This window comes from Acaromyces ingoldii, assembly GCF_003144295.1.
Source record: "Acaromyces ingoldii strain MCA 4198 unplaced genomic scaffold FA10scaffold_2, whole genome shotgun sequence".
NCBI classification, from domain to species: domain Eukaryota; kingdom Fungi; phylum Basidiomycota; class Exobasidiomycetes; order Exobasidiales; family Cryptobasidiaceae; genus Acaromyces; species Acaromyces ingoldii.
In genome coordinates, this window is record NW_020290248.1 from 1,334,782 (window position 1) to 1,357,924 (window position 23,143).

General features: G+C 57.5%; 9 protein-coding genes across 9 annotated transcripts; 6 read left to right on the forward strand and 3 right to left on the reverse strand.

Moving 5' to 3' along the window:
• The first annotated feature begins 15 nt into the window (after nucleotides 1–15).
• FA10DRAFT_265452 (hypothetical protein) lies at nucleotides 16–2,960 on the forward strand. Its single transcript, XM_025521067.1, has 2 exons — nucleotides 16–575; nucleotides 641–2,960. The coding sequence occupies exons 1-2, from the start codon at nucleotides 40–42 to the stop codon at nucleotides 2,610–2,612; spliced, it is 2,508 nt and encodes an 835-aa protein (XP_025378802.1). The 5' UTR covers nucleotides 16–39; the 3' UTR covers nucleotides 2,613–2,960.
• Nucleotides 2,571–5,659, reverse strand: FA10DRAFT_300203 (hypothetical protein). The gene is made up of 2 exons (XM_025524809.1): nucleotides 4,698–5,659; nucleotides 2,571–4,623 (listed from the first exon to the last, which is right to left on the reverse strand). The coding sequence occupies exons 1-2, from the start codon at nucleotides 5,613–5,615 to the stop codon at nucleotides 2,698–2,700; spliced, it is 2,844 nt and encodes a 947-aa protein (XP_025378803.1). The 5' UTR covers nucleotides 5,616–5,659; the 3' UTR covers nucleotides 2,571–2,697.
• Nucleotides 5,660–6,365: 706 nt separating this feature from the next.
• Nucleotides 6,366–8,082, forward strand: FA10DRAFT_258963 (beta-lactamase/transpeptidase-like protein; the record flags this gene model as incomplete). The annotated part of the gene is made up of 6 exons (XM_025519939.1): nucleotides 6,366–6,824; nucleotides 6,862–7,371; nucleotides 7,445–7,532; nucleotides 7,619–7,724; nucleotides 7,796–7,874; nucleotides 7,957–8,082. 6 exons carry the CDS (start codon nucleotides 6,366–6,368, stop codon nucleotides 8,080–8,082), a joined length of 1,368 nt encoding a protein of 455 aa, XP_025378804.1.
• Nucleotides 8,083–8,477: 395 nt separating this feature from the next.
• Nucleotides 8,478–8,996, forward strand: FA10DRAFT_265456 (hypothetical protein). The gene has a single exon (XM_025521068.1). The coding sequence runs from the start codon at nucleotides 8,522–8,524 to the stop codon at nucleotides 8,849–8,851; it is 330 nt and encodes a 109-aa protein (XP_025378805.1). The 5' UTR covers nucleotides 8,478–8,521; the 3' UTR covers nucleotides 8,852–8,996.
• Nucleotides 8,997–9,478: 482 nt separating this feature from the next.
• FA10DRAFT_300205 (hypothetical protein) lies at nucleotides 9,479–15,304 on the forward strand. The gene is made up of 2 exons (XM_025524810.1): nucleotides 9,479–13,174; nucleotides 13,261–15,304. Exons 1-2 carry the CDS (start codon nucleotides 9,808–9,810, stop codon nucleotides 15,237–15,239), a joined length of 5,346 nt encoding a protein of 1,781 aa, XP_025378806.1. The 5' UTR covers nucleotides 9,479–9,807; the 3' UTR covers nucleotides 15,240–15,304.
• FA10DRAFT_71224 (NAD(P)-binding protein) lies at nucleotides 15,175–16,585 on the reverse strand. Its single transcript, XM_025525651.1, has 2 exons — nucleotides 16,239–16,585; nucleotides 15,175–16,169 (listed from the first exon to the last, which is right to left on the reverse strand). Exons 1-2 carry the CDS (start codon nucleotides 16,394–16,396, stop codon nucleotides 15,380–15,382), a joined length of 948 nt encoding a protein of 315 aa, XP_025378807.1. The 5' UTR covers nucleotides 16,397–16,585; the 3' UTR covers nucleotides 15,175–15,379.
• Nucleotides 16,586–16,649: 64 nt separating this feature from the next.
• On the reverse strand, nucleotides 16,650–18,692 carry FA10DRAFT_265459 (hypothetical protein). The gene is made up of 3 exons (XM_025521069.1): nucleotides 17,167–18,692; nucleotides 16,964–17,095; nucleotides 16,650–16,865 (listed from the first exon to the last, which is right to left on the reverse strand). Exons 1-3 carry the CDS (start codon nucleotides 18,564–18,566, stop codon nucleotides 16,673–16,675), a joined length of 1,725 nt encoding a protein of 574 aa, XP_025378808.1. The 5' UTR covers nucleotides 18,567–18,692; the 3' UTR covers nucleotides 16,650–16,672.
• Nucleotides 18,693–19,053: 361 nt separating this feature from the next.
• FA10DRAFT_265460 (hypothetical protein) lies at nucleotides 19,054–21,512 on the forward strand. The gene is made up of 2 exons (XM_025521070.1): nucleotides 19,054–20,376; nucleotides 20,450–21,512. The coding sequence occupies exons 1-2, from the start codon at nucleotides 19,400–19,402 to the stop codon at nucleotides 21,303–21,305; spliced, it is 1,833 nt and encodes a 610-aa protein (XP_025378809.1). The 5' UTR covers nucleotides 19,054–19,399; the 3' UTR covers nucleotides 21,306–21,512.
• Nucleotides 21,513–21,786: 274 nt separating this feature from the next.
• On the forward strand, nucleotides 21,787–23,014 carry FA10DRAFT_265461 (putative NADH-ubiquinone oxidoreductase 23 kDa subunit precursor). The gene is made up of 5 exons (XM_025521071.1): nucleotides 21,787–22,248; nucleotides 22,314–22,451; nucleotides 22,534–22,626; nucleotides 22,699–22,818; nucleotides 22,895–23,014. The coding sequence occupies exons 1-5, from the start codon at nucleotides 21,852–21,854 to the stop codon at nucleotides 22,975–22,977; spliced, it is 831 nt and encodes a 276-aa protein (XP_025378810.1). The 5' UTR covers nucleotides 21,787–21,851; the 3' UTR covers nucleotides 22,978–23,014.
• The last annotated feature ends 129 nt before the right edge of the window (nucleotides 23,015–23,143 follow it).

A 23,143-nucleotide genomic window follows, 5' to 3' on the forward strand; every position in this document is an offset into this window, starting at 1 on the left:
CCACCTACCTGCCGCTCAGCACCATCCACCGCATTTACAATGGCGCCGAGTCTCGTGCTGCCGGATCCCAAGAATGATCCGAAGCCCAAGGCGGCGAGGGTCGAGGATGTCGACGAGCTCACCGAGGCTTCGGCGGCGGCGGCAGCAGCAGAACCTGCCGCTAAGCAACCGGCGAATCGCTTCAGCACTGGAGGCATCATCTATCCCCCACCTGACATTCGCTCCATGGTCGACAAGACGGCCACCTTTGTCGCTAAAAATGGATCCCAATTCGAGGAGAAGATTAAGAGTGACGGTACCACTTCTGGCTCGAGCAAGTTCAGCTTCCTGAACGACAACGATCCGTACAATGCTTACTATCGAGCCAAAATCGAGGCCATCAGGACAGGCGAAGGTCCTCTCGCCAGTGCCGTGGGAAGCCAAGGGGATGTCATCGGGGCAGGTGGTTCAGTACAGGCCGCTGATGGCGAGAATGCAGCCGAGGCGCAAAGGAGAAGAGAGGAGCGAGACAAACCGAAGGAGCCGAGACCGTTTGTCTTCTCTGCAGAGTTGCCCAACATCACCGCCGTCGATCTGTGAGTCTCTTGCATTTCTAGATCACACGATGAATAGTGCTGACTTGATTGCCTTGCTTCTACAGAGATGTGATCAAGCTCACAGCCCTCTTCACCGCTCGTAAGGGTCGAGCCTTTGCCTCTGCGCTGCAGGCACGCGAGAAGAAGTCGTACCAGTTTGAATTCTTGCGGCCAACGCACTCGCTCTTTGGCTACTACAATCGACTGGTAGAACAGTACCGTATGGTCATGGAGGCCCCGGAGGACGTCTTGAGGCAGATCAGAACAGATGCTTACGGAGCACCAGACCCGCCATTGGAAGGAACCGAACCTGCAATGGGCTTCGGAAAGGGCGGTGGCAGGCTCAAGATCCTCGAGGAGGCTCGCACGCGTGGCGAGTGGCAGAAATGGGTCAGAATCAGGCGGAAGAAGGCAGAGGATGAGCAGGAGAAGGAAAGAGCCGCATTCGATGAAATCGACTGGCAGGACTTTGTCGTCGTGGGCAACGTCGAGTTTACAGAGGCGGACGAGCACTACGACCTACCGCCCCCCATGTCGCTGCGAGAGGTTGAGAACATGACAATGGCTCAGCGGCGCATGGCAGCCATGATCATGGAGATCGAGGGAGGCACAGAGGAGGAAGCCCTCGACACCGTTGGCCTCGTGGATCTTCCGGGCCCAGAGGAGGCGCGTGCGGCGCAGGCTCCAGCAAATATCTCCAAACCAGCAGATGACGACGACGACGAAATGGAGATGGATGAGAGCGATGACGAGGCAGAGGAGACGCAGGCGAAGCCAGTCGAGGCCGCAAAGAAAGCTATGGCCAATCCCAGCATCAAGGTCCGCAAAGATTATCAACCCAAATCGCTAGCAGAGAGGAAGGCCGCATCAGCTTCTCAGACCACAATCTGTCCAGTCTGCAAGCAGTCGGTACCTCTCAAGGATATGGAGGAGCACGTCAGAATCGAGCTTCTCAATCCAAAGTTTCGCGAGCAAAGACGAGACCTCGAGGAAAAGCGAGCGCAACACAATGCACTGTTCGAAGGAGCGGACCCGAGCAAGGCGCTCCGACAACTCGCTGGTCAACGAACCGATATCTTTGGGTCAGAGAAAGAAGAGGAGGCTGTCAAGCGGCGGGAGGAAGAAGAGAACAGGAAGAGAAGAGAAAAGGAGAAGATCATCTGGGACGGTCACGCTGCCTCGCGGCAGACGACGCGGAACGAATTCAATCGGCCAGAAGTTTTGGAGCAGACCAAGGCGAACATCGAACGCAAATTCAGAACGACGCAGGAGGAGGCCAACATCGGGCCCCAGCTTGGTACGCCGCAGCCACCCCCACCGGCCCCTGCGAGCATGGTGGCCGTACCGGGAGGTTACGTTGCCGAGCCAGCGGCTCCCAACGCCTACCTGCAACAGCAACAGCAGCAGCAACAACAACAGGTTCCTCCCATGGCTTCTTTTGGTGGCATCCACCCGAGCCGTCTCCAAGCAGGAATTAACCCGTACGCCGCGCCATCTTCTCCTTACGACGCCGTCAGCGCTGGCCAAAAGCGCCCGGCCGAAGGCGAGCCTTACGACCAACCCCCTCTTCAACGGCCAGCCATTGGCTCGCCCTACACGAACTCACCCTCCGCCGAGGGCGCGCCACAAGCGCCTGCTGCGGTGCCTGGAGAAGTCAGCTCGCCCTACGGCGCGTCGGCGCCGGCGGGCCCACGTGCAGAGGGCTATGGCCTGTCGAAGCTACCCGACGGCCAACTCCACCCAGAAGCGATGTGGCTGCAGTACCATCCACAGCCGATCCGTGTCATCGTCAAGCTTCCCGATGCGCCGGCTGTCTCGGAAAAGTGCGACGGAGGCCAGGTTACGTTTGAAGGCCTCACACTAGACACACCGATGGTCTCGATTAGGGACCGGATCCATGCAGAAGTTCTGCAGGGGACCGTGGGCGCCTCGAGGCTAAAGTTGAGAGTGGGTCCGAAAGCTGCTACGCTGAAACAGACACTGGCCCACTGGAATCTCGAGGACAACGATGTGATTGAGCTGCAGGTCAACAAGTAGTCCACCACCGCCAGTATGCATGTCATGATGTGTCATGAGGCATTGTATCTGTACATTTTTCAAAGAAGCAAAAGGGTAATCCCAATCAGGCCTGATAGGCCACAAAAGCGTAGCTGCCCGATTCTCTGCCCAGCAGACCGTAGCCCAGGAGGACTTCCATCTTTCTCGAGTGCCAGCCCGTGGAGCCAGGGACGTGGCCGTTGGCATCTGCGAGCTGCTTGAGAAAGACGGTTCTCGGATGGCTCGAGGGCAGATCCCTGATTATTTCGAGCCTTGGACCGCCCGCAGACGCAGTCTCAGCGGCAGTATCACCCTCGCTGTCGTTGACAGTCGATAGGGGCTGGCCAAGGGCAGAAGACCGACTCCGGCTCTGACTGTTGCTTGCTGCTCGCCTCAACGAGACACTCCTTAGACCCATGCCTCTCGATCCTGCCATCGCGGCAGCGGCGAGCCTGGCCGAAGAAGGAGGTGGGCCAGGGCTCTTTGAGTGGCTCGCCGATCGCAAGGGCGGCGTCTCTGGCTCCCAGCTGCCCATCGTGCCTGCTCCGCCACCCCTCCTCCTTCTGCCCCTGGCGTTCTCCTCTTCCTCGTCGAAGCTTCCACTGTTGCGAGGTCGGCCAGAAGAAAAGGACCATGACCCTGTTCGAAGCATGCCTTCTCCACCTACTCCCAATGCAATGGGCGCATCGAGCGAGGTAGAGGGACTCTCAAGAGCCTCGTCGACTGCCTCGGGGTTTGGCCCTGCCGAGACATCGACGAGCCAGCCCCTGCGTCCGGCACCCAGGATGACGCGCCAGGTGCCGAGTGCGCCGCCCACCGACTTGAGCGTCCACGGTGCTAATCCGACGACACGTAGATTCGTAGGCGCTCGCCTTGGCGCAGGTGGCGGCGCAGCTGCCGCTGTCTTGTTGGGCTCCTCTTCTCGAGCGAATCCCATAGCAACCAGCTGCTCGCTGAGGCTCATTGGAGGCGTTCTTGCGCATGGTTCGAGAAGAATCGTGTTGAGACGGACGATGTTGAGGCTTGTGCCAGGAGGTGTACAGCTCTCGCTCAGCTCAAGGACCTGGACGTTGGGCGCTTTGATCTGAAGGAATTGCGCTAGTCTTTCGAGTGATACATCGGGCGTCGAGGAAAGGCCAAGATCCAAGAGACACGGTTGAGGCAGGAAGGCATCAAGCATCTCGTCGTTGAGCCCGCATCCTCCGAGATCCAAGTAGCGAAGCCGACCCGATCGCATGAGGGGCGACGTTGTGATGATTGTTCGAAGATCGTCTGCCGTCAATGGAGTTGGGAAAATAAGACTTCCTTCGAGCGAGACCTCGGTCAGGTTGGCGCATACAGGCGAGTCAACGAGGAGCTCCGTGATGCTTTCCGACGTGAGTCGACTGCAACGGGCGAGCGAGAGGCTTTGCAAGTCGATTGTCGGGCTGGCTCCCAAGGCCGCGAGCAAGTTTGCGTCCGCCTTGGTACCCGACAGATCGAGATGGGTGAGCTTGGGGAAAGCTAGCACAAAGGGAGAAATGACCTCGGGGCTGAAATGGATGTTGGCCATGCCCAGCCTATGGACAGAGGGAAAGAAAGTCGCTCGAGCAGGATGCGTCGAAGGAGCCTCATCATCGTCGCCATCCCCGTAGCGGCCCGTCGAGATGGATCGGGACGTCTGCAAGGGCCGCTGAGAAAAGCTCCTCGTCGTTGACCGCCCTCGTGATCTCGACCGGCGTCGTCCTCGCTCTTCTTCCACGTCTCTCTCTTCATCCTCAGAGCTGGAGCTCGTCGGGGCATCGCTGCTGCTAATCTCCTCAAAGACTGTCTGTGTGGCCCTTCCACTGAACTTCATGAGATGCGTCTTGACAAATTTCTGCAAAGCAGCTTCAAAGTAAGGGCTTGTGCAGCTGCAGAGGTCCAGTGACTGGAGCCTGCGCTTCCGACTGCCGGAACGATCCTTGCGTCGCTCGACCGACACGCCACGAAGCCTGCCGCTTTTGCGAACCACTTCGCCATCACGAAAAAGCTGGACAAGACAAGAGGTCCAAAATTTCAGCGTGTTGATACAAGTGCGAGAAAAGGACAGAAGAATAGACTCACAAGTGCCTCCATGACCTCGAAGCTGAGGGCGCTGTCCATGGTGGAGCTGGCACCAAATGCCATCAGGCCTTCGCTGACCGATGTGATGAGGGCGAGGAGCTTGGAGGGGGTCACAAAGCGGGCGCTCTCCCCCTCTCCGATCGTCCTCCTCATGCCTTGGGTGCGGAATGTGGAAAAGTCGAGGACCCGAGGGTAGCGATGGATGTTGCTCCCGACGTCTGGATGATCGTGCTTGAACGTGACCCGATAGCGTCCTCTGCTCACGCCCTTTCTCTCATCCTCGGTCCAGACGAGCTCGAGGTCGTCCTCGTCGTCCTCGTTCCCGATGGTGTCTTGATCCTTCAAGGAGCTTCTTCGCTGGTGCTCATGTCCCTGGGAGACATAGACGCTTCCCCCCGTCGCTCGCGCAAGGCCGACGGCGGCGAGCATGGCATTGAAGCCTGCGGCGTCATCCAGGTCCCAAATCTTCTTCTGTTTGATCTTGGTGATCTGACCTTGTGCGCTTTCCTCCAGCCCTTCTCCCTCCTCTGACTCTCCCTCCTTCTCGTCTCGGGTGCCGCCATCGTCGCCATCGTCGTCGTCGTCGTCATCGTGCCTCTGATCCTCGTAGGCTTGCGCGAGCCGAGACGCGCCCAAGCTCCTCAGCAGCAGCAGGAAGGAGTAGGGCAGGGTGATCTGGAGCCTCCTCCAGAGCAGGGGACGAGCGGCATGGTAGAATGCATGGTTGACGAGGCAGAAAGAGTAGAGGTTCCACTGGGTAGCCGCCTGCGTCGACGAGATCAGACGCCCGTCTCCATACGTGGACGGCAGGCCGTGCGGGTCAATGCACCGAAAGATGGAGCGTGGGAGATGGTCGAGGTAGAGGAGCTGAGCAATCAGGCGGAGTATCTCGGGCGGCAGGTCGCTCAGCTGGGCCATCACAGCCGCGCGTTCAAGGTCTCTTTCCCTGTCTCACGCTCAGGTGGCTGTTGCGATGATCATTGCTGGGATCAGATCGGGCTCCCAAAGCTGATGATCTTCTCTATGCGCCGGGCTCCCCTCCACCGAGCTTAAAACAGTCACGTGGTTGCATTCAGATCAGAATCGGCAAAGAGGGATGGATCAATGTGTCCACAGGGTCTCGATAAGGGAAGGAGCTTCTTTTGTCATCAGACCCGTCATCGTCTAGGCATCTGACCGAGCGAAGGCACGCGGCGTCTCAGTGGTGGGACCACGTTGGCAAAGAGCACGGCCACTTTAGCAATCCCGGAACGGAAGCGGAGAGTCGGAGCGGGAAGCTTATGTAAGCCGGTAAATAGTCGAGCTCGGTCCAGCATATTAAGCTTTTCGACCGGCTCTGATGGGTGCACAGACGTGCGGTTCCCGGCGTTTCCTTTCCCTGTAGCTATTAGGAATGCCGACTTGGTTGATATACACTTAATCGTGGCTTATAGTAGACAGGAACGGAACGGTGTGGAGAGAGTATGAGCGGGAGGAGTAGTGAGACAGTTGTTGTCCGTGCGGTTATGATTGGTCGTGGTCTTTCCGCCCCCACATTTTCCCCGCTTCCGCCTAGGCTCGGACCCCTCCCTTCCCTTCCCTTTCTTCCTTCTTCCTCTAAATCTGATTCTCTTTGCATTACCACCATCCCTCCAAAAACAGAACAAGCAAGCAGGAACAGGACATATCATGTCGGTATACCAACAGTTCATCGAGGACAAAGTCAAGCAGGGCGTCGCCCCAGGCTTCGTCGGCACCGTCTTTGACCGAAATGGGGTAGTCTGGTCCGGTGCTGCGGGCCACCACACAGTGCCGGGGAGCGAGGCAGCGCCCGAGGGAAAGAAGATGAGCACCGAGACGGTGCACTGGATGGCCTCTGCCTCCAAGATCTCCATCTCGATCATCGTCTTGGCTCTGCTCGACAAGGGCCTGGTGTCTGGCTGGTCGCTCGACGATCTCGACAACCACGAGAAGCTGATCAAGGTCCTGCCCGAATTCAAGGTGGGAAGCGGAAGTCTGGTCAGCAAGATCATCGAGGGATACGGACCGGTGGGCGCCGACGGCAAGCGCGAGATGAAGCTGCGCGACGCAAAGAGTGAGGTCACGCTCCGACATCTCCTCACCCACAGTGCCGGCATGGCCTACTACGTGAGTCTGTCTTGCCCGTTCCGTCTCTTGTGGATAGACTTGGGGGGCGTTTATGCTGATCGTCTTCGCTCCTTGCATGACGACTAAGTGGAACCACCCGCACATGGTCGAGTACTATCAGCCCTCGGAAGGCGAAGCACATGGCATCCTCGCCTTTGTGTCCGGCCGCATCGCAGACTTTGAAGTGCCGAGGGTGCGCGAGGCGGGTGAAGAGCACTGCTACCAGCCAGTCACCGACTGGCTTGGTCAGTTCGCGACGCGAGCATCGGGCAAGAACCTGCCCACGCTCTTCCGTGAGCTCATCCTCACGCCATTGGGCCTCACCGAGAGTGAAATGGCCATCCAGAACAGCAAGATCATCAAAGCTGGCAAGGACATTTCTGGTTTCCACGTCAGGGGGCCAGGTGGCGACCAGGGACCAGACTTCATCAACATCCCCTTGCCTGTCTACCAGTGCGCCACCGACGATCCCCCCGAGGGTCAGGCTCACTTTGCCAGTGCGGCCATCTACACCACCGTCCCCACCTATTCGAATTTCCTCCGTGCCGTGAGTCCTCGCTGCTGGTGCTGATACTGCCGCTGATTGGATCGCTGACTGGATGAATCATGAATGCTTGCAGTGTCTCAACCACGACAGCAAATTGCTTAGTGAAAAGGCGTGGAAGCTCGGCGAGGAAGACCCGTGGAACGGAAAGGTCGCGATGCCGTGTGAGTCTGGACTGTGCAATCCCCCATCGTCTTCAATTAGTGGCTCCAGGCTCATCTGTCCATGCCATACTCTGCCTCTTCAACAGACCCCTACTACAAGACGGGCCGTCCCGACTTGACTTACGACATCGATGAGTTTGCGCCTTCGACGGCGACGGGCAAAGGATACTGTGTCAGCCTCTTGCAGCAGAAGTGCGTCGCGCTTTGGCTCTCTGCCCGTCTTTGCTTCCAGTCTAGCAAGCTGACCCTTTCTCCTCCCTCAGCCTCGCTACGGCGCCCACAAAGTCGGGAAGACCCGCTGGCTCGTACGCTTGGGCGGGACTTGGCAACAGCTACTACTTTGTGAGTGCAAAGCAGGTGGTGATTGGAAGGCCAAGGTTCCATGCATGCGCATTTGACTGACAGGAGTCGCTCATGGACCCAGGTTGACCCTATCACGGGAATCGGCTCACTCATCTCGACACAAGTCCTGCCATTTGCCGACCCCAAGCTGATGCAGCTCAAGGACGAGTGGGAGCAGCTCGTCTACCAGCAGCAGGCCAAGAAGTAAATTTCTTTGTGCAGATGCGTGCATTCGTCCTCGTCTTGTTCCCAAGCCGTGACAAATGCCCTTTCCACCTCCCCGTGCTTTCAACGGTTTGCTCAGCTACTGCTTGTAGTGGTAGAGTAGTTGCTCTCACTTATATAGGATTTTCTGTCAACCTTCTAACTTTTTTTTTCTCGCCAGCGAAGTGCATGTTGATTAAATGCACGTACTAGCTAGAGTGTTCGTAGCAATCTGCATCGTATGTGCAAAGGTGCATCGTTAGAAGTTCCTTCCGAGCACAAAGAGGGGAGCCGCGGGGTCCGCACCCTCCTGCACGAGCCTACCCAAAATAGGAAGCTGCTGCTCTTAAAAATGATTTGCTAACACTTTGAGCCCTTTTCGGACGCCGCGAGCAAAGCAGCTGTACAGAATTACTGGCAGCTGTGTATGCCTGCGTGTGGGCATGGGCCCACCTTTCGTCAGAGAACAAACTGATGAAGAGCGGCTCAACGAAACCGCCGCTGCCCGTGCCCGTACAAAGTACGGCAGGAGCAGGAACCGCTTCCAACGAAGAATCGCCCAACAGGCCTGCCTACGCGGGCCCAAACGAGCGGCAGAGCCCCTGCCCCCCATAGTCTTTCCGTCAGCTAGTGCCGTGGCCCGTAGCAGTCGCTGCTCTCTGCATTTCATCAGATCCGGACCTCGGAGCTTTCGCCCAGAGTCCCTGCCTCTCTCTTTCGCCTTCTATTTTGCCGCTCTGGTACGCTACGTCAGTCTGTGTCTAGGGCCCTAACTTAGCCTACTCGTGACAGTTTGTGCGTGAGGTCTCTGTCTAGCGCAGCTAGTCCGTGACTTCCTCACTGTGTATCCCGTCCTCCTCTCTAGCGCAGAAACGCAAATAGTGTGTAAGTAGCTCGTGTAGGCCAGTAGCTGCTGCCAATAGAATTACACTTGTCTCAGACTTTTGAAAAGTTGTTGTTTGCTATGCAGCCGGCAGAACCAAGACAGAGAAAAAAAAGGCACAGCAAACAGAACGATGGGAACACGATAACCTGATGTGAACCTCTTGGATGCAACAATTAAATGATAGCCTCCCCTCTCTCTCCGGCTCGAGCAAAAAGGCGAGCTCGCCCGCTTGTTTAGTATACTTGGGGTCCTATGTTCGCTAAAGGACGACACCTGGCAGCTGTAGGGATCTGCTAGCGATGATAAGCATTTGCTGGGCCGGATATAAAGACATCTGTGGCCATGAGACAAAGTAAACTTCAAATGAAGCAATTTCTTTATTCAAAAGCTTGTTTCGCCCTTTCAAGAAAGACGACGAAGAAGCATTTAATAGCGTAGTGTACTGCTAGCAGTACTATTACTAGAGAGTAGTAATAAGGATGTGGTGGTAGAGTTAGAGCTGCAGCAGCAGTAAGGTGTGCTTTATCCCTTCCTTTTTCAACTCCCGATCGTCCCACGAATTCATCATCGACCACGACGAGGGTGGGAAAGCAGAGGAGACGCCCGGCTTTTCTTTTCCTGATTTTGGCTTCCCCTTATCCCCCCGACCTTGTCGATTTGCAGCTGTTGCGAGACCTGAAGATTTAACGGCATCTTCGACAAAGGCGACTGCGAATCTGGTCCGAGTCCTGGCACGACTCCGGGCGTCTGCAAGCGCATACAGGGCGAGCGTGCAAAGCGAGAAAGGGGAAGAAAAAGAAGCAGGAGAGAGAGAGAACGTGGGAGAAGTGAGGAAGAAGAGAGATGGATGCATCACCGGCGACAGAGGCGGCGCCGTCGCCATCGTGGCGATGGCTCAGGCAGCGGACAGTGTCCGAGGGGCAACAGAGCTCCGGCTCTTCGCACGTTGCGACGCCAAATTCTGGCGTGGGTGCCGCGCAAATCGGGATGAAGGGCGAGATCGATGCCTCGCCTTCGAGCACCCAGCAGACGACGCCCGAGATTGCAGCGGCGTCGCCTTCGGGCTCGTCTGCTCCCACTTCGCCTTGGTCCAAGGGCCGATATCAGAAGGCCAGACCCGCCTCACCTCGCATCTCAGCCTCCTCTTCCAGTAAAGACGTTCCAATTCGGCCCGATCTCCGCCACCGGACAGACTCGTCGGGCTCGGGGAGTAGCGCAAAGGCGAGGAGGGTACTGATGCCCAACATTCCGCAGCGAAAGACGTCGTCGGCCTCGGATACGCAGGGTGGCTTTTTGGCAGATTCACCCCTCTTAGGCCAAAAAGGAACGGCATTTGCCGGTGCAGGAGGGGGCATGTCACCCAGCTCGAGCCAGTCGGACATCAAGAGCATTGCACAGGCCATTGCTGCCAGAGCGAAGCACGTCGCCGCTGCCAATGCTCGAAAAGCCGCAGGGGCGGATGTCGCCGACGTTCCCCGTGCCGACGTTGCTCTCCAGGATCCACGCAGCGTGTCTTCGGCCAGCGCTCGAAGCGAAGATGCTCTCGGTGTCACCTCGGACAAATCGGATGCCAGCACACCCAAGGCTACCAACTTTGATCAGACGGCCCAGAACCGGGTCATGTCGGCTTCGAAGGAGGGACCGGATGGACCACAGGCACAGCGAAATCACAAGGGACACACCGACTCATTTGCCTGGGCTGACGGCGACTGGGCCGACTACTCGGATGTGCTTCGGGAGAACATTGACTTTGGCGGGCAAGAAGAGACGCTGGTATCGCCAGCGAGCGGCGTATTTTCCAACTCGAGCCGGCACAGCAAGAGTGAAACCATGTCTTCGATCTCGTCGAGTGGCAGAGACATGGCTGGGAGCCGAAGACCCAGCGGGAGCGCCTATAGCCATGGCACATCGCAGACCAGCGCACCCGAAGAACTCCCCTACCTCATTGAAGCACAGCAGAGCGGCCGTCGACAGAGGGACAGCGGAAGCAGCAGTGACGCTACTAGCAGCAAGCGGGAAAGCGCATCTACCCAAGATTCGGACGGCAACTCAAAGGCAGGCGACTATGACGATGTGCGCCTCGTTACGGCGACAAAGCAGGCCCTCTTCAAGCAGAGCGTTCCTCCACCACGGGACGCCGTGGGAACCATCAACATTGGCCTGGGAATCGGTGGGGCCGAGTTCCCTGCCATGGGCCAGGTCACCTCTTTGAATCCTCAAATTGGCCAGGCTTCGGGAATCCCAGGCAGCTTGTCGCTCAGAAGCATTGACAGCTATGCGACGGCACCCGAGAGTGTCAGCCCTTCGTCCTTCACCACTAGGACCCCCATGTCGAACCCAGCACTCTCGCCGAGCTCTACGGCCTCGCCCTCGACGCCATGGTCCACAACTTCATCTGGCATCAAGCGTAAGGGCAGGCCGGCCGCCTTGAGCCTCAATTCTCATACTGCGGCAAATACCAGCAGCCCAGGGGCTCCTGGTACGCCCAGTCGAGCCCTGCAGAGTCCAGTCGTTCGAGGAAGAACGCCTCCGCCTACGAATCCTCCTGACGAGCCACTGCCCCCGCTGCCTCCCACGCCTTCGACTTACAGTAATGCAGTCATGAAGAAGACTCCGGCAAAGAACGGGACTTTGCCAAAGGGCAACACCAACGGAAGCGGCGTCGGCCATGGCCAGAGAAACGAGGAGAGGAGAGGGAGCGATCCATGGGCGAGCGGCAGCGAGGGTGGCTTCGGCCACACTCACCAGCCAAGCAATCAGAGCAACAACAGCGACGCTCGCTCATCAAACCAGTCGACAAAGTCCTCTGCGATCGCCAATGTGGCGATCTCAAATGCCGCAAACGGAGCAGGGCCTTCCTCGATGTCGTCCGACGTCAGCAAATCGGCGACGGCAGCCGTCGTGGCAGGAAGCCACCTGCAGACAAGAGCAGGCTCTCAGAGAGCACAGGCGATGCTGTCAACCATGGCACCCCAGATGACCTATGACGAGAAGCGGGCATCGATGGCGCTTCTCGATGGCGACATGCTTGACTTGGCACGACCGTCAAAGAGTTTCGAAGAGGCATACGAGCGATCGGCTCCTTCAGCAGTGACAAGAAAGCAAGTTCCGAGAGAGACGGAAGCCGAACCGTCTTCATCGAAGAGAGCTGAGGCTTTCAGGGAAGACGACGGAGACGAAGAAGAAAACCTAGATGACGACGACGACGCGGACGTAGATGGGGAGGATGAGGATGAGGAAGATGCGGTGTCGGACAGCGAGCCCGAAACAGCGGTTGTCAAAACTCTGACCAGGGTTGGGTCCATCAGCGGAAGGAGATCGGCTCAGGTCGTGCCTGTAGCCCGCACCGGCTCAGTAATCATGGGCGAGCCAGCTACTGAGAAGGGTGCCTCCTCGCCTCCGTCATCGTTCACCCCTCAGCAGCGGGGCATTACGCACTCGGTCAGCAGCCCTCAGCTCCTCGAAAGTCGGCAGGGCCCAACCAATGAGGTTCTGGCTGGACTCGAAAAGATGAAGATCGTCGGACGGGTGCGGGCGAGCATCGAGAAGCGATCACCGTCTGGAAGCGAGTTGGCGACGTCCAAGTCCCCTGACGTGGGCTCGGCCACCCCAGACGTCGGCACACGCGCCACCGCTGCTGGGGACAAGCCAATGACGCTTACGTTGCCCGTGACAGACGCCCCCTCATCCCCGTCTCCGTCGACCGTGGCCAAGGGCAGTCGGGAGGCAGGTGTTCCAACGCATCCACCCAGCGCCTGGTCAGGATTTGGGAGGCGATCGCCAAAGCCTGGTCACACGCAGAACAATGCATCAACCTCGTCGCAAATCTCGCTTGGTCTAGCACAACAAGCGAAGACTGTCTCGGTTGCAGACGTTGGAGCTCAGCCGCAAGTGGTCGGAGGGGCAGGGCACCGGCTGAGCCAGCATGGGCATCAGGGTGTGTGGACACCGAGACAGGCCGAGAGCCCAGAGACGTCGTTCTCGGGCGTCCCGCCCTCTTCTGGTTTACAGACACCTTCCATCTCTGGCCATGGCGACGGTCTGTTCCCTGACAGCGCGAGCAGCAATGGCCATGTGCTCAAGCGGAGGAGTTCGACAGTTCAGAGCCGGAGGGAGGAGATGGATGAGGAGAAGAGGACGGAATCGAGCTTGAGTGCATACAGCGAGAGGATCAAGCGAGCTGAGGGTCGCTTTGCCGGCGCCTTTGGAGGTGAGCCTTCTGGTCCTATGACCATCTGTCTGAAGACATGATCATTTCGCTGACCCAAATAACCAAAATAACCTCACCACTAACAGAGATCGCATTGGCGTTCAAGAATCTACAGGCCGAAAAGAAGACCTTGGAGCGTGTCATTCGTGCAACAACTCCTCTCGACGGCGTCAATGATAGCGAGGGTCTTCGCCAGTATCTGTCCACCATGTCGTACAAGCTGGAGATGTCTGCCTCGGAAATTCGCAAGCTGCTCGACCTCCTTGATCAGCAGAGGAGCGTCATGGATTACATGCTTGAGACTCACCAGCTCGAAATCGACTCGCACCTCGACGAAATCGATGACCTCCAGGACGAGCTCGACAGTATGACGGCCGAAGCAGAGATGCACCACGCAAATGCCACGAAGCTTACGGAGGACGTAGAAAAGGCCTACGCAGAGGGAGTCGCGGCGCGTGCAGAAACCTTGAAGTACAAGACGATGGTTGCTGAGGAGGAGAGCAAGCGAGAGAAGCTGTCGTCGAGCATGAAGGCACTGAAAGATGACCTGGCCAGCGTGCAGGGCAAGGTGCGGTCGGAGGAGGCGCTCCATGCGACGACAAAGGAAAGACTCCGGGATATGGAGGAGCAACACGCAAAATTCGTTGATGGCCTTGGCACCGGAGGTGAAGGGGCGGCTGAGAACTTCCACGCGACCAACGTCAAGACGATGCAGGATCGCATTGCCTCGCTCGAGCTGGCGGCTGAGCAGCACGCGACGACGACTGCAGAGAGAGAAAAGGAGGCGAGGGAACAAAACGACGAGTTGCAGGCCGTAAAAAGACAACTGGCCGACGCACACAAGCTTCACGAGGGTCGGCAGCGAGAGGTCTACGATGAGCTCGAAGAGAGTAGACGAGCTCACGAGGAGACGAAGGGCGATCTCCACAAACTCTCCAGTATAATGTCCTCTTCTCGCGGCTCGTCCCCGTTGGCCACACGCAACGGTGGCGACGCGGCTGGCGACGGATCCGAGGCGCAGCGAAAGAACTCGTCGGACTCTGACTCGACGCACATGATGACGGATCTGTCCAACAAGCTTGAGGAGTCGGAAAAGGAGAAGGATGCGCTCCGGGACCAAGTCGTCCAGCAGGAAAAGGACATTGCCGAACTGCGAGCCAGCGTCGCTCTTCGCGGTACTTCATCGCAGTCCTCATCGCCCGATGTCGGTCAGCCGGGCAGCGGAATTCCACCTGGTCGTGCCGATCAAATCGAGGCGCTGATGAAACAGCTTTCGCAGCAGCGCGCAAGGGAAGCGCAGATCAGGACAGCCTACAAGCAGCTCCGCGACGAGCTTCGCAAGATCAACACAGCCCAGCAGCTCGACCGAAAGCGGGGTCAAGCGTCATACAGCATACTCGGTCCTCCCCCATCGGCCTCGTCGGCTGCTTCGAGCTTGACAAGCACGAGCTCGCGCCCCTTCACCCCAGCAGGCAGCCACGAGCGACTGACTAGCGGTACCATCACTGGCAATAGCGAGACATCGACTAGCAGACACCTCAAGCGGCTCTCGCTGCCCTTGGCCACCTTCCCTGCTGGAGGTGTTCTGCCCAATCAGCAGCACTCCGCCGATGCTGGCCTTCCTGGCTCAGCCAGCTCTCTTTCGTCAACGCTTCGACAAAGAGATTACCAGGACGGGTCTGGAGCAAACAACAGGATCCTGAACAAGCGAGCCCATCGGCATGCTTCGGTGGACCCCACGAACAATCTCTGGGCCATGATGGCTGGTGCAAACACGAATCCTCAAGTCTCCCCATCGCTCCTCAAGAGACGGTCGTCGGCCTTTGGAATTGGGACCTTGCCCTTGTCGAAAGGCGCGCAGCCGGCGACCTCTTCCGCTGTCTCGACGAATCCTTCAGCTGAGCCACCATCGTCTGCTGAAGAGCGCAACTCTCAGGAAGCCAACGCCGAGCAAGATAGCGCTGCCAATGGTGATCAAGAGGAAGAAGAGACAGTCGAATCGCTCGCCTCTCCTCAGATTAGCGACTTCCCCAAAGCTTCCTCTCAAGATGAGGAGGCTGGCTAGATGCGCCTCTTGATCCGCGGACAATTTCTCACTCATGAATACCTGTCACCATTATCTGTATCAATTTTCACTTTCATTTCTTCTTGTCTTCCCTGCGACCGACACGCTCTAGTAGCCTCATTGAGATCAGCATCACTCTTCTATGACCAGTCGTGCTTCGGCTCGAAGCCGAGCTCCCTCTTTGCCTTTGAATTGTCGAGGAGAGTGGCGTTGGCCGAAGGAAGCGGGTCGAGGGGGACATTGGGAAACACTGCCTTTGCGAGCTCCGCCGAGGACTTGCGCATGCAAGTGTTGTTGTTGGCGACGAGGTAGGCGTGGTGGCCCGTCTTTTTCGACTGGAGCGCCAGCTCGATTGCCTGGGCACCGTCGCGGGCGTCGATGTAGCCCCAGCAATTCCAGAAGCGCTTCATGGGGTCGTCTTGCCATTCTTCGAAGCCAGCGTACTCGGACTCGAGCATGACGTTGCTGAAGCGAAGGCTGATGAGCTTCGCATCGGGCTGCCATCGGGCATACTCGTCGGCAAGCACCTCGCCGACGAGTTTGCTGAGGCTGTAGGCACTCTCTGGCCGCCGTGGCGACTCTTCCGTGATGGGCAGCCGCGCCGGCGGAGTTGGATTGAGGGGGATGCCGATCAGTGTCTCGCTCGAGGCCAGCACGAGGTTGGTGATGTTAAGTTTGCGGGCAGCCTCGAGGATGTTGTACGTGCTCGACACGTTTGTGTTGAATTGCAGCGACGAGGACGATTGGCCGGGCGAAGGCATGGCGGCCAGGTGCACAATGGCATCGATGCCCTTGTAGGCCATGTCGACCTCCAAGAGAGCCTCAAGAACGGAGCCCATGTTGGACAGGTCGATTTCGACGAGCCGGTAGGCGCCACCCAAGCCCGATTTGCCGTCCTCGCTCGCTGTGGGAGGCCTTCGCATGTCGAAGCTAGACGTAACGTTCACCCTGCGTCAGCCGAGCTGCTATCTTCTGCAAACACGCCCACTGGTAACCTACTTGATGACCTCCCAGCCCTGGCTGGACAGATGGCTTATCGTCGCTCGTCCCAGCTTTCCGCTTCCGCCTGTCACTACGACCCTGGGCTTTCTTTCGCCTCGGGGAGCTTCGCCGAGCGCCAGACCCCGAGCCGCATTAATGTGTGGGACGGTCGACATGATGTATAACAGACCTCTTGTTGCCGCGGTAACGTGCTGAAGTTCGAGTTGTTGGTAGTAGTGGTGGTGGTGATGATACGGTGGCGGTGGTGCGAAGAGCAATGCTGCTCATGTCATCAGACGGCCGACCTCCACCACCAGTGGGGTCAAAGTCGGCGTGGGGGCCGACGTCGAAAGGGCTGCCGACGGGTGCGGATATACACACACAAATATAGATTATTGGAGACAAAATTAGACTAAAGACAACGAACGACCAGGCACGGGCAGGTTGCGACGTCATGAAATCATAGTCTCGAGCATCCTCTTCCTGGCATTCTCCCTCTCCTCCTTGCCATGGTCCTCGTTGAAGCCCTTTCTCCTCCACCTCACAATCTGCGGCCGTTGCTTTGACTTGAGCGCACCCATTTCGGCCAGCCGATTAGCGAGCATTGCGTCGCCCTTGTGAATATGCCAGAATCGCACATTGCAACTGTGTGTGTGTAGCAACGCGGAGTGTGCGTGTGTGTGAGCCTGCCAGAAGTGACAAAGAAGCTTGGAAAGGAAAAAGAAGGGCTAAGAGGAACGCACTCAATCTTCTCATACGACCTCACCGCTTCGTCGAGAAGCTCCCAGAGGTCACGGTCCGGTACTGACTCGCCCGGTGCGCCAAGCGGACCGAAGTCAATCAGCTTCCAGCCTGTATGCTTCCACCGCCAGATGCTGCCCAGGGTGTGAGTCATGAGCAACCGTGGTGGCCTGCGACCGCATATAACGACAAAGGCCAAACTCACTCGTAAACAATGCCACGAACGATCCACTCCTGATCCGTGCCCACGACGATCTTGTCAAAGCCCTCTTCTTCCCACTGCGACAGCTCCACTGCAGCCAGCACAGCTCGAAGCTGGGCTCTCCGCAGCGACGTCGGTGTGAATGTCGGTGCTGCTTCAAGCCTTCGGCAGAGGTTCACCTCGGCCCTGGGATCGACGTCGATACCTTGCAGATCTTGAGCAAGCGGTTCGTCATGGGGGCTAAAGACGACGCCGATGCCACCTTGGGCCTCGCTGCTGATCTGCTCTGCGATCATCTTTTGCGTCTTCGACTGGTCCTGCATTGAGAGCGTTGACAGGTCGACTCCGGCGTCTCGTGCAGCCAAAGCGGCTCTCTGGCTGGCCACCTGCGCAGGTGCAAGCAAGGTGCCCGAGGCGAGGACGAGGACCTGTCGGGGATCGACACGTCGAACCATGCGCAGTGGCTTCTGCGGCCTGGGATCCACCACAAAGACGTCGGCCACACGGAGGTTCTTGGATGAAGTAGCCGCCGTGGCCGTCGTGCTTGACGCTCGAATCGTCTTGCCGTCGCTATCAAGGGCCTCATCGGCGCGGGGCACGCGGCCCTGACCGCCGACGTCTTCAAAAGCGGTGATACCTCGCTCGTTCTCTCGCGCAGAAGGGCGCTCCAGCGCTCGATGTCCGTACCACTTCATCGCTGCCCACGGAGTCTTGTGATCCGAGGCCTTGCCTGTCTTGCTCGGAGGAACGGTCAAGGGAGTGACGTTGGCCCGGGCCGAGGCGCGCATATACCACGGCGGCAGCTCTCCAGACGACGACGTGATGAGGTCCACCGTCTTCGTCGACCGCGTGCTCATCGTCGACAGACCCGATGTTGTCTTCTGCGAGACGCTCGGTTCATATTCGTAGCTGTCGCCCGGCGGCGTGTACTCGTTGATCTCATCGTCAATTGCAAAGAGAGTTTTTTTTCCTCGCGCCTTTGTCGGAGCCTCTGGAAGCGTAGGCGGAGGTGCATTCATATCGATCGAGGCGGCGTACGCCTGGGCAGCCGAGAGTCGCTTGTCATCGCCATTCTCTGGGGTGGGAATGGCTAGCTTGCCACTCTCGTTTGACGGAGAGGGGACCTTCAAGTCATCGTCGAAATTATACTCGTCTCTTCTAGTGCCCGCCTCGTTGTTCTGATCATCGTCCTCTCGAGTGAGGCCCTCTCCGAGCACATAAGGGATGAACAGGCGCTTCGTCTGGTTGTGTGAGCCCAGCTGGTCGGGGCTGTACGTGACGCCCCCGGGCGTGTCGAGGCGAACCTGGTACGACGAACCCTTGCTCGCCGTGCTGGCTCCTACCGCCGCTTTTGGAGGAAGTTGATTGCGCTTCCAAGCCTCGAGGTAGCGACTGTCTGCCATGGCTGTCTGGCAATGCTCATCGAGGTCGAGGTCGAGAGAGACGGCAAAGCGGTCGTCAAGGTTGCCCTCTCTTTTCTGAGCCTTAAATCGGGGCTCAATGTCCGAGCGCGCTCAAGCAACGGAGCCACAAACCAAAAAAAAAAAAAATGGAGGATAAGAGAGGAGAGGATATATTCGGCCTCGATCTCCACTCCCACGTGCAGCGGCATCTCAAAGCCGGCGGACCACACAAGCACTTGCGTCTATCTCAGCTCTGAGCGTGATGTTATTTCCCACTACTCTCTCCCTTTCCCTTCTCCCCTCTTGAAGCCTGTCCGCTCAAGCTATGGCTTTTATAAGGGCACAACAACTGCTAATACGGAAGTTAAAAGTCAAGCGATGAGATGTCGCACAACATGGGAGAAAAACTAATAAAAAAGGGTCTCTGCGAATTGGGAGGGCATCGCGTGGAATTGCAATTCTGATCATCGGTCTCGTTAGTGCAGAACGAACACAGCTCGCTGCGACCTAATTTTTTTTCCCCTTGCCTCTCCCTCCCTCACCAATCAAGACTGAGACCGACTTCGACAAGGTCAGGGTCGGACGACAACGTGCGTCGAGAGAACGAGCGTGGTGCAGAGGCGCTCGGGATTGGCGCACGTCTCTCCACGTCTTTCGGCGAAGCACGCCCATCCTCTTTGGCTGGGCCTCTTTGGCTTCTCCCTTTTGCATTCTCCTCTCACCTGTTTACCAGATCCTGCTCCACCTCTCTGCTTGGCCCCCTCGGACTTTGGTCGGACAAAATGTCCTATTCACACACTCGGTCAAGGAGAAGACGAGATCCATTGGACCCGATGGGCGCTTTGTCGCGATTGAGGCTGATGATGGTGGCCCTCGTGGCCGCCTCGGCCGCGTCTGGCCTGCCCACAGGCATTGGGACGGAGGATACGAGGGCAGCGGACAAACGAGACGCCCACCTGTCTCCTGAAGACAATTCAGGCCCTTCGCATGCAGGAGGGATAGCGGACAAGGGGCAACAAGAACTTGTCTCTTCCAGCAATGCCCGAAATGTTGACTCCGACATCGTGTTCGATGCTGCAGGCCTGGCTTTCAAGGACGAAAGCGAGGCAGACCACGTCAAGTCTGCCTGGGAAGCTGGGAGGGTAGAGACGAAAGTCGACCCAAATTCAACGCTCAGCCGTCCTTTGCGAAACACGTATGCATCGTTGTCGTTCTCTGCCAAGGGCGCCAGCAAGGGCAAACAAGGGCGAAGGACTGGGCCGCCAACAGTTAACCCAGCTGGCCAATCGCCCTTCTCGAGCGCCGACATTGGTGCCCATGGCTCCAATCACTACCTCAACATCGGCCTCTTTCGGCCAGACTACCCCTTTGTCCCCAGCGGACGCCGGCGCTTTGGCAAGCCTGACAAGGAGCACCATCCTTTGCCAACCCCAGTAGCAGGTAACGGCAAGGTGGCGGGTGGCGTTGGGAAGCCTGTCGATGGTGATGATGAGGACGACCTTATCCACCTCTCCTCCGGACCACCGTGGTCGGTGCCGCCGTGGCAATCGCGAAGGAATGTCTTCAAGCAGGGCTGGACCAAATCAATCCTCGATGACGATGTCCGGCTGTCGGTGCCAGACGACCGGAGAAGACCTCGATCAGAGACCGCTGGCAAGCTCACCAGAGACCTCCTGCGAAAGAAGTGGTGGCGGTGGAAGCCAGGCGAGGGTTATGTGTTGAGTAGCCACAAAGACTTTGACATCTATCGAAAGGGCCCCGGCATCGCCTTGGCCCAGCTGCTGCCTCCGAGGGAAAAAGCATACGTAAGGTGAGTCTCAACCTGCATGACATTCTTCTCACATGCTGTATGCTCATGATTCCATTCCTTTTGCTGCCTCTAGCCCACTTCCCTGGATACCCAACCAGTCCAAGAGGGAAATGGCGATCTACATTCCTCTCATCGTCGTCGCCATTGCCATCGTTGCTATTGTCATCGAAGTGCGTGCGCATTTTCGCACACTCGCCAAGGGCAAGGCTGCAGTCGACGGTCGTCGACGAGGGTTCGGCCCATCGCAGCAGCATGAACCCGCATTCTTCGTCTACGTACCGCCTAATGCCGACGAGGCGACCATCGCTTCTGTTCTAGGCCGCTCCTACTCGTCATCGGCCGAACCATCGTCACCCGATGCGAGCAGAGGGCTGCGGACGAGACAAAGAACAAAGGCAAGGAACCTGAGAGAACTTTGTAGAGAGGCTCTCGACCGAGGCGTGCAGCAGGTCTCGTTGACTTCCTTGCGTGGGCATACGTCTTCGACACGGAAGAAGGCCAACGGAGCAGCCGAAGATGGGAGAGCGACTCCGCTCCGGGCTACAAACAAGGGGAATTTCCGGTGGACGCGAATTCCTTCGACTGTCAACGAGACTGAAGACAGTCCATCAAATGGAGAAGAGGAGGACAATGACGGACAGCAGAACAAAGAGGAGAGAGAGTCGAAGGCCAGGTCCGTGTCAAGTAGGCGACGACGACGAAAGGGCGGCGATGGTGGTGACGACGAGGATTCTGGAAATGATACCTTTGAGCTGCTCGAAAAGGGCGGCGTCAACGGCAGCTCTTCTCTGTCTTCCTCTCCGACGACAAATCTCAACCAGTCTCCGCCCTCTTTCCTCAACACCTCGACCAATGGCCGGTCAAGGGCCTCTAACGAAAATCTCTCGAGCCCTTCGAGATTGACATCCATTTCCATCGCGCCTCCATGATTATACAGTCACCTGACCTCACTTGCGCTTTATATGGCACACGACGACGACGAATCTGACCCCTGAATGGCACAAGAAACGATCAATCCATACCCCAGTGGCATCTGACACTTTTGCATATATTTCACGACTTTGGCACCTCTTTTGGCCCATGTACTTCTTGCAACAACATTTTCAGGCCATCAACAATAATTCACTGTTCTTCACGCTGCCTCTGTCGACGTGTGACATGAAGACCGACACGAAGACCGTTCGCGGGATAACAGTCTATGTCCATCTCTTAGAATAATGAATGTGGTCCACGTAAGAGCAAGGGTCTACTTTGGCAGGTGTGAGTGAGCGAGCACGTGGGTTTAGTGTAATGGCCCAATACAACTGCTTCAGAACTGCTGTAGGTTTTCTAATCTTACAAATCCTGACGCTTCTCATTCGCTGCCTGCCTTCGCGCGACCTTTCGGAAGAGGCCACCTGTCTTTTCCTCGCTACCACAAAATCCACCGCGTCCGTCGTCACTCGACACCTTTTCCCTCTCTGGCTTTCGTCAACATGGCCATGTCGGCGAGTGCTCAGCGTGCGGTGCTGCGGTCTGCCATGCTGGCCGCTCGTAGCAGCGGTGCATCGCCTCTTCGCCTGGGAGTGGCCGCCGGCTTGGGCGTGAATGGAAGCAGCAGCAGCAGGTTTGCCGGCAACGGTGCCACTGCCCCCCGGCTCTTCTCGACCAGCCCATTTCTGGCCGCGCGAGCCGACACGGGCCCAACGCTCCTCAAGGATGGAACGAACTCTGCGCCTGGGATCATGGATTCAGCTACGCTCAACAAGCAGTCGGCACAGGCGCTAGGTGCCGGCCAACCTGAGCAGCTCCAGCCATACCCTGACTACTCCAAGGGACCCAGCGCACTTGACAAAGCCAGTCAGCTGTTCTTCTTCACTGAGATTCTGAGAGGTGAGCACACACCTTGATACGGCTATGTCCCTGCTCCCTTCTGAGAAGCTGACCTCTCGACACAGGCATGTGGATCGTCCTCGAAAACTTCTTCCGGCCACCTTATACGATCATGTACCCCTTCGAGAAGGGGCCGCTGAGCCCTCGATTCCGCGGTGAACACGCACTGCGTCGATACCCGACCGGCGAGGAGCGCTGCATCGGTGAGTGCACACATTCATGCTATTCCACTGCTCCTTGAATTGAGGGTCGAAAGGATTGCTGGTCTGACACACCTTCTCGCAGCTTGCAAGCTCTGTGAGGCTATCTGCCCTGCGCAAGCCATTACAATTGAATCGGAGCCCCGAGAGGACGGCGCTCGTCGGACAACTCGATATGGTGCGTTTTTTCATCTTGCTTGGTTCTTGGTCCTGTCAGGCAGTTGACTGATCGCCCCAAATATAACAACAGACATCGACATGACGAAGTGCATCTACTGTGGCTACTGCCAGGAGGCCTGCCCTGTCGACGCCATTGTCGAGACGCAAAACGCAGAGTTCAGCACCGAGTGGCGAGAGGAGCTCTTGTACAGTGGGTGTCTCACATCTCTTCTTGCTTGCTGTAGGCTTACGCAGTCCTGCTCTCTTCTCTTCCTTTCATCTTCTAGACAAAGAGAAGCTCTTGGCAAACGGTGATCGAGCAGAGGCAGAGTACGCCGCCAACTTGCAGCAGGACCATCTGTACCGTTAAAAGGCGCACGATGCTTAATGATGGAGAGGAAGATTTCGCAACAGCGCTCCTGTGTTTGGTCTGTAGAACTGAAAAGCTCTGGACGTGTTGGAAAGCACAACATTATTGCAAGCGTAGACTGCTCCTTCACAGTAAGAAAGCCACGCAGAAGAAGGCTGCAGTGCAG

Coding starts and splice junctions, on each gene's coding strand:
- FA10DRAFT_71224 (XM_025525651.1), bottom strand. CDS start 16,396: ATGTCGACCGTCCCACACATTAATGCGGCTCGGGGTCTGGCGCTCGGC. Junction 16,170..16,238: donor CAGGGCTGGGAGGTCATCAA/GTAGGTTACCAG, acceptor CGTTACGTCTAG/CTTCGACATGCGAAGGCCTC.
- FA10DRAFT_265460 (XM_025521070.1), top strand. CDS start 19,400: ATGGGCGCTTTGTCGCGATTGAGGCTGATGATGGTGGCCCTCGTGGCC. Junction 20,377..20,449: donor AGGGAAAAAGCATACGTAAG/GTGAGTCTCAAC, acceptor TGCTGCCTCTAG/CCCACTTCCCTGGATACCCA.
- FA10DRAFT_300203 (XM_025524809.1), bottom strand. CDS start 5,615: ATGGCCCAGCTGAGCGACCTGCCGCCCGAGATACTCCGCCTGATTGCT. Junction 4,624..4,697: donor TCGAGGTCATGGAGGCACTT/GTGAGTCTATTC, acceptor TGTCTTGTCCAG/CTTTTTCGTGATGGCGAAGT.
- FA10DRAFT_300205 (XM_025524810.1), top strand. CDS start 9,808: ATGGATGCATCACCGGCGACAGAGGCGGCGCCGTCGCCATCGTGGCGA. Junction 13,175..13,260: donor CTTTGCCGGCGCCTTTGGAG/GTGAGCCTTCTG, acceptor CACCACTAACAG/AGATCGCATTGGCGTTCAAG.
- FA10DRAFT_265452 (XM_025521067.1), top strand. CDS start 40: ATGGCGCCGAGTCTCGTGCTGCCGGATCCCAAGAATGATCCGAAGCCC. Junction 576..640: donor AACATCACCGCCGTCGATCT/GTGAGTCTCTTG, acceptor TTGCTTCTACAG/AGATGTGATCAAGCTCACAG.
- FA10DRAFT_265456 (XM_025521068.1), top strand. CDS start 8,522: ATGGGCCCACCTTTCGTCAGAGAACAAACTGATGAAGAGCGGCTCAAC.
- FA10DRAFT_265459 (XM_025521069.1), bottom strand. CDS start 18,566: ATGGCAGACAGTCGCTACCTCGAGGCTTGGAAGCGCAATCAACTTCCT. Junction 17,096..17,166: donor GTTCGTGGCATTGTTTACGA/GTGAGTTTGGCC, acceptor CACCCTGGGCAG/CATCTGGCGGTGGAAGCATA. Junction 16,866..16,963: donor AGGTCGTATGAGAAGATTGA/GTGCGTTCCTCT, acceptor ACACACACACAG/TTGCAATGTGCGATTCTGGC.
- FA10DRAFT_265461 (XM_025521071.1), top strand. CDS start 21,852: ATGGCCATGTCGGCGAGTGCTCAGCGTGCGGTGCTGCGGTCTGCCATG. Junction 22,452..22,533: donor CGGCGAGGAGCGCTGCATCG/GTGAGTGCACAC, acceptor ACCTTCTCGCAG/CTTGCAAGCTCTGTGAGGCT. Junction 22,627..22,698: donor TCGTCGGACAACTCGATATG/GTGCGTTTTTTC, acceptor ATATAACAACAG/ACATCGACATGACGAAGTGC.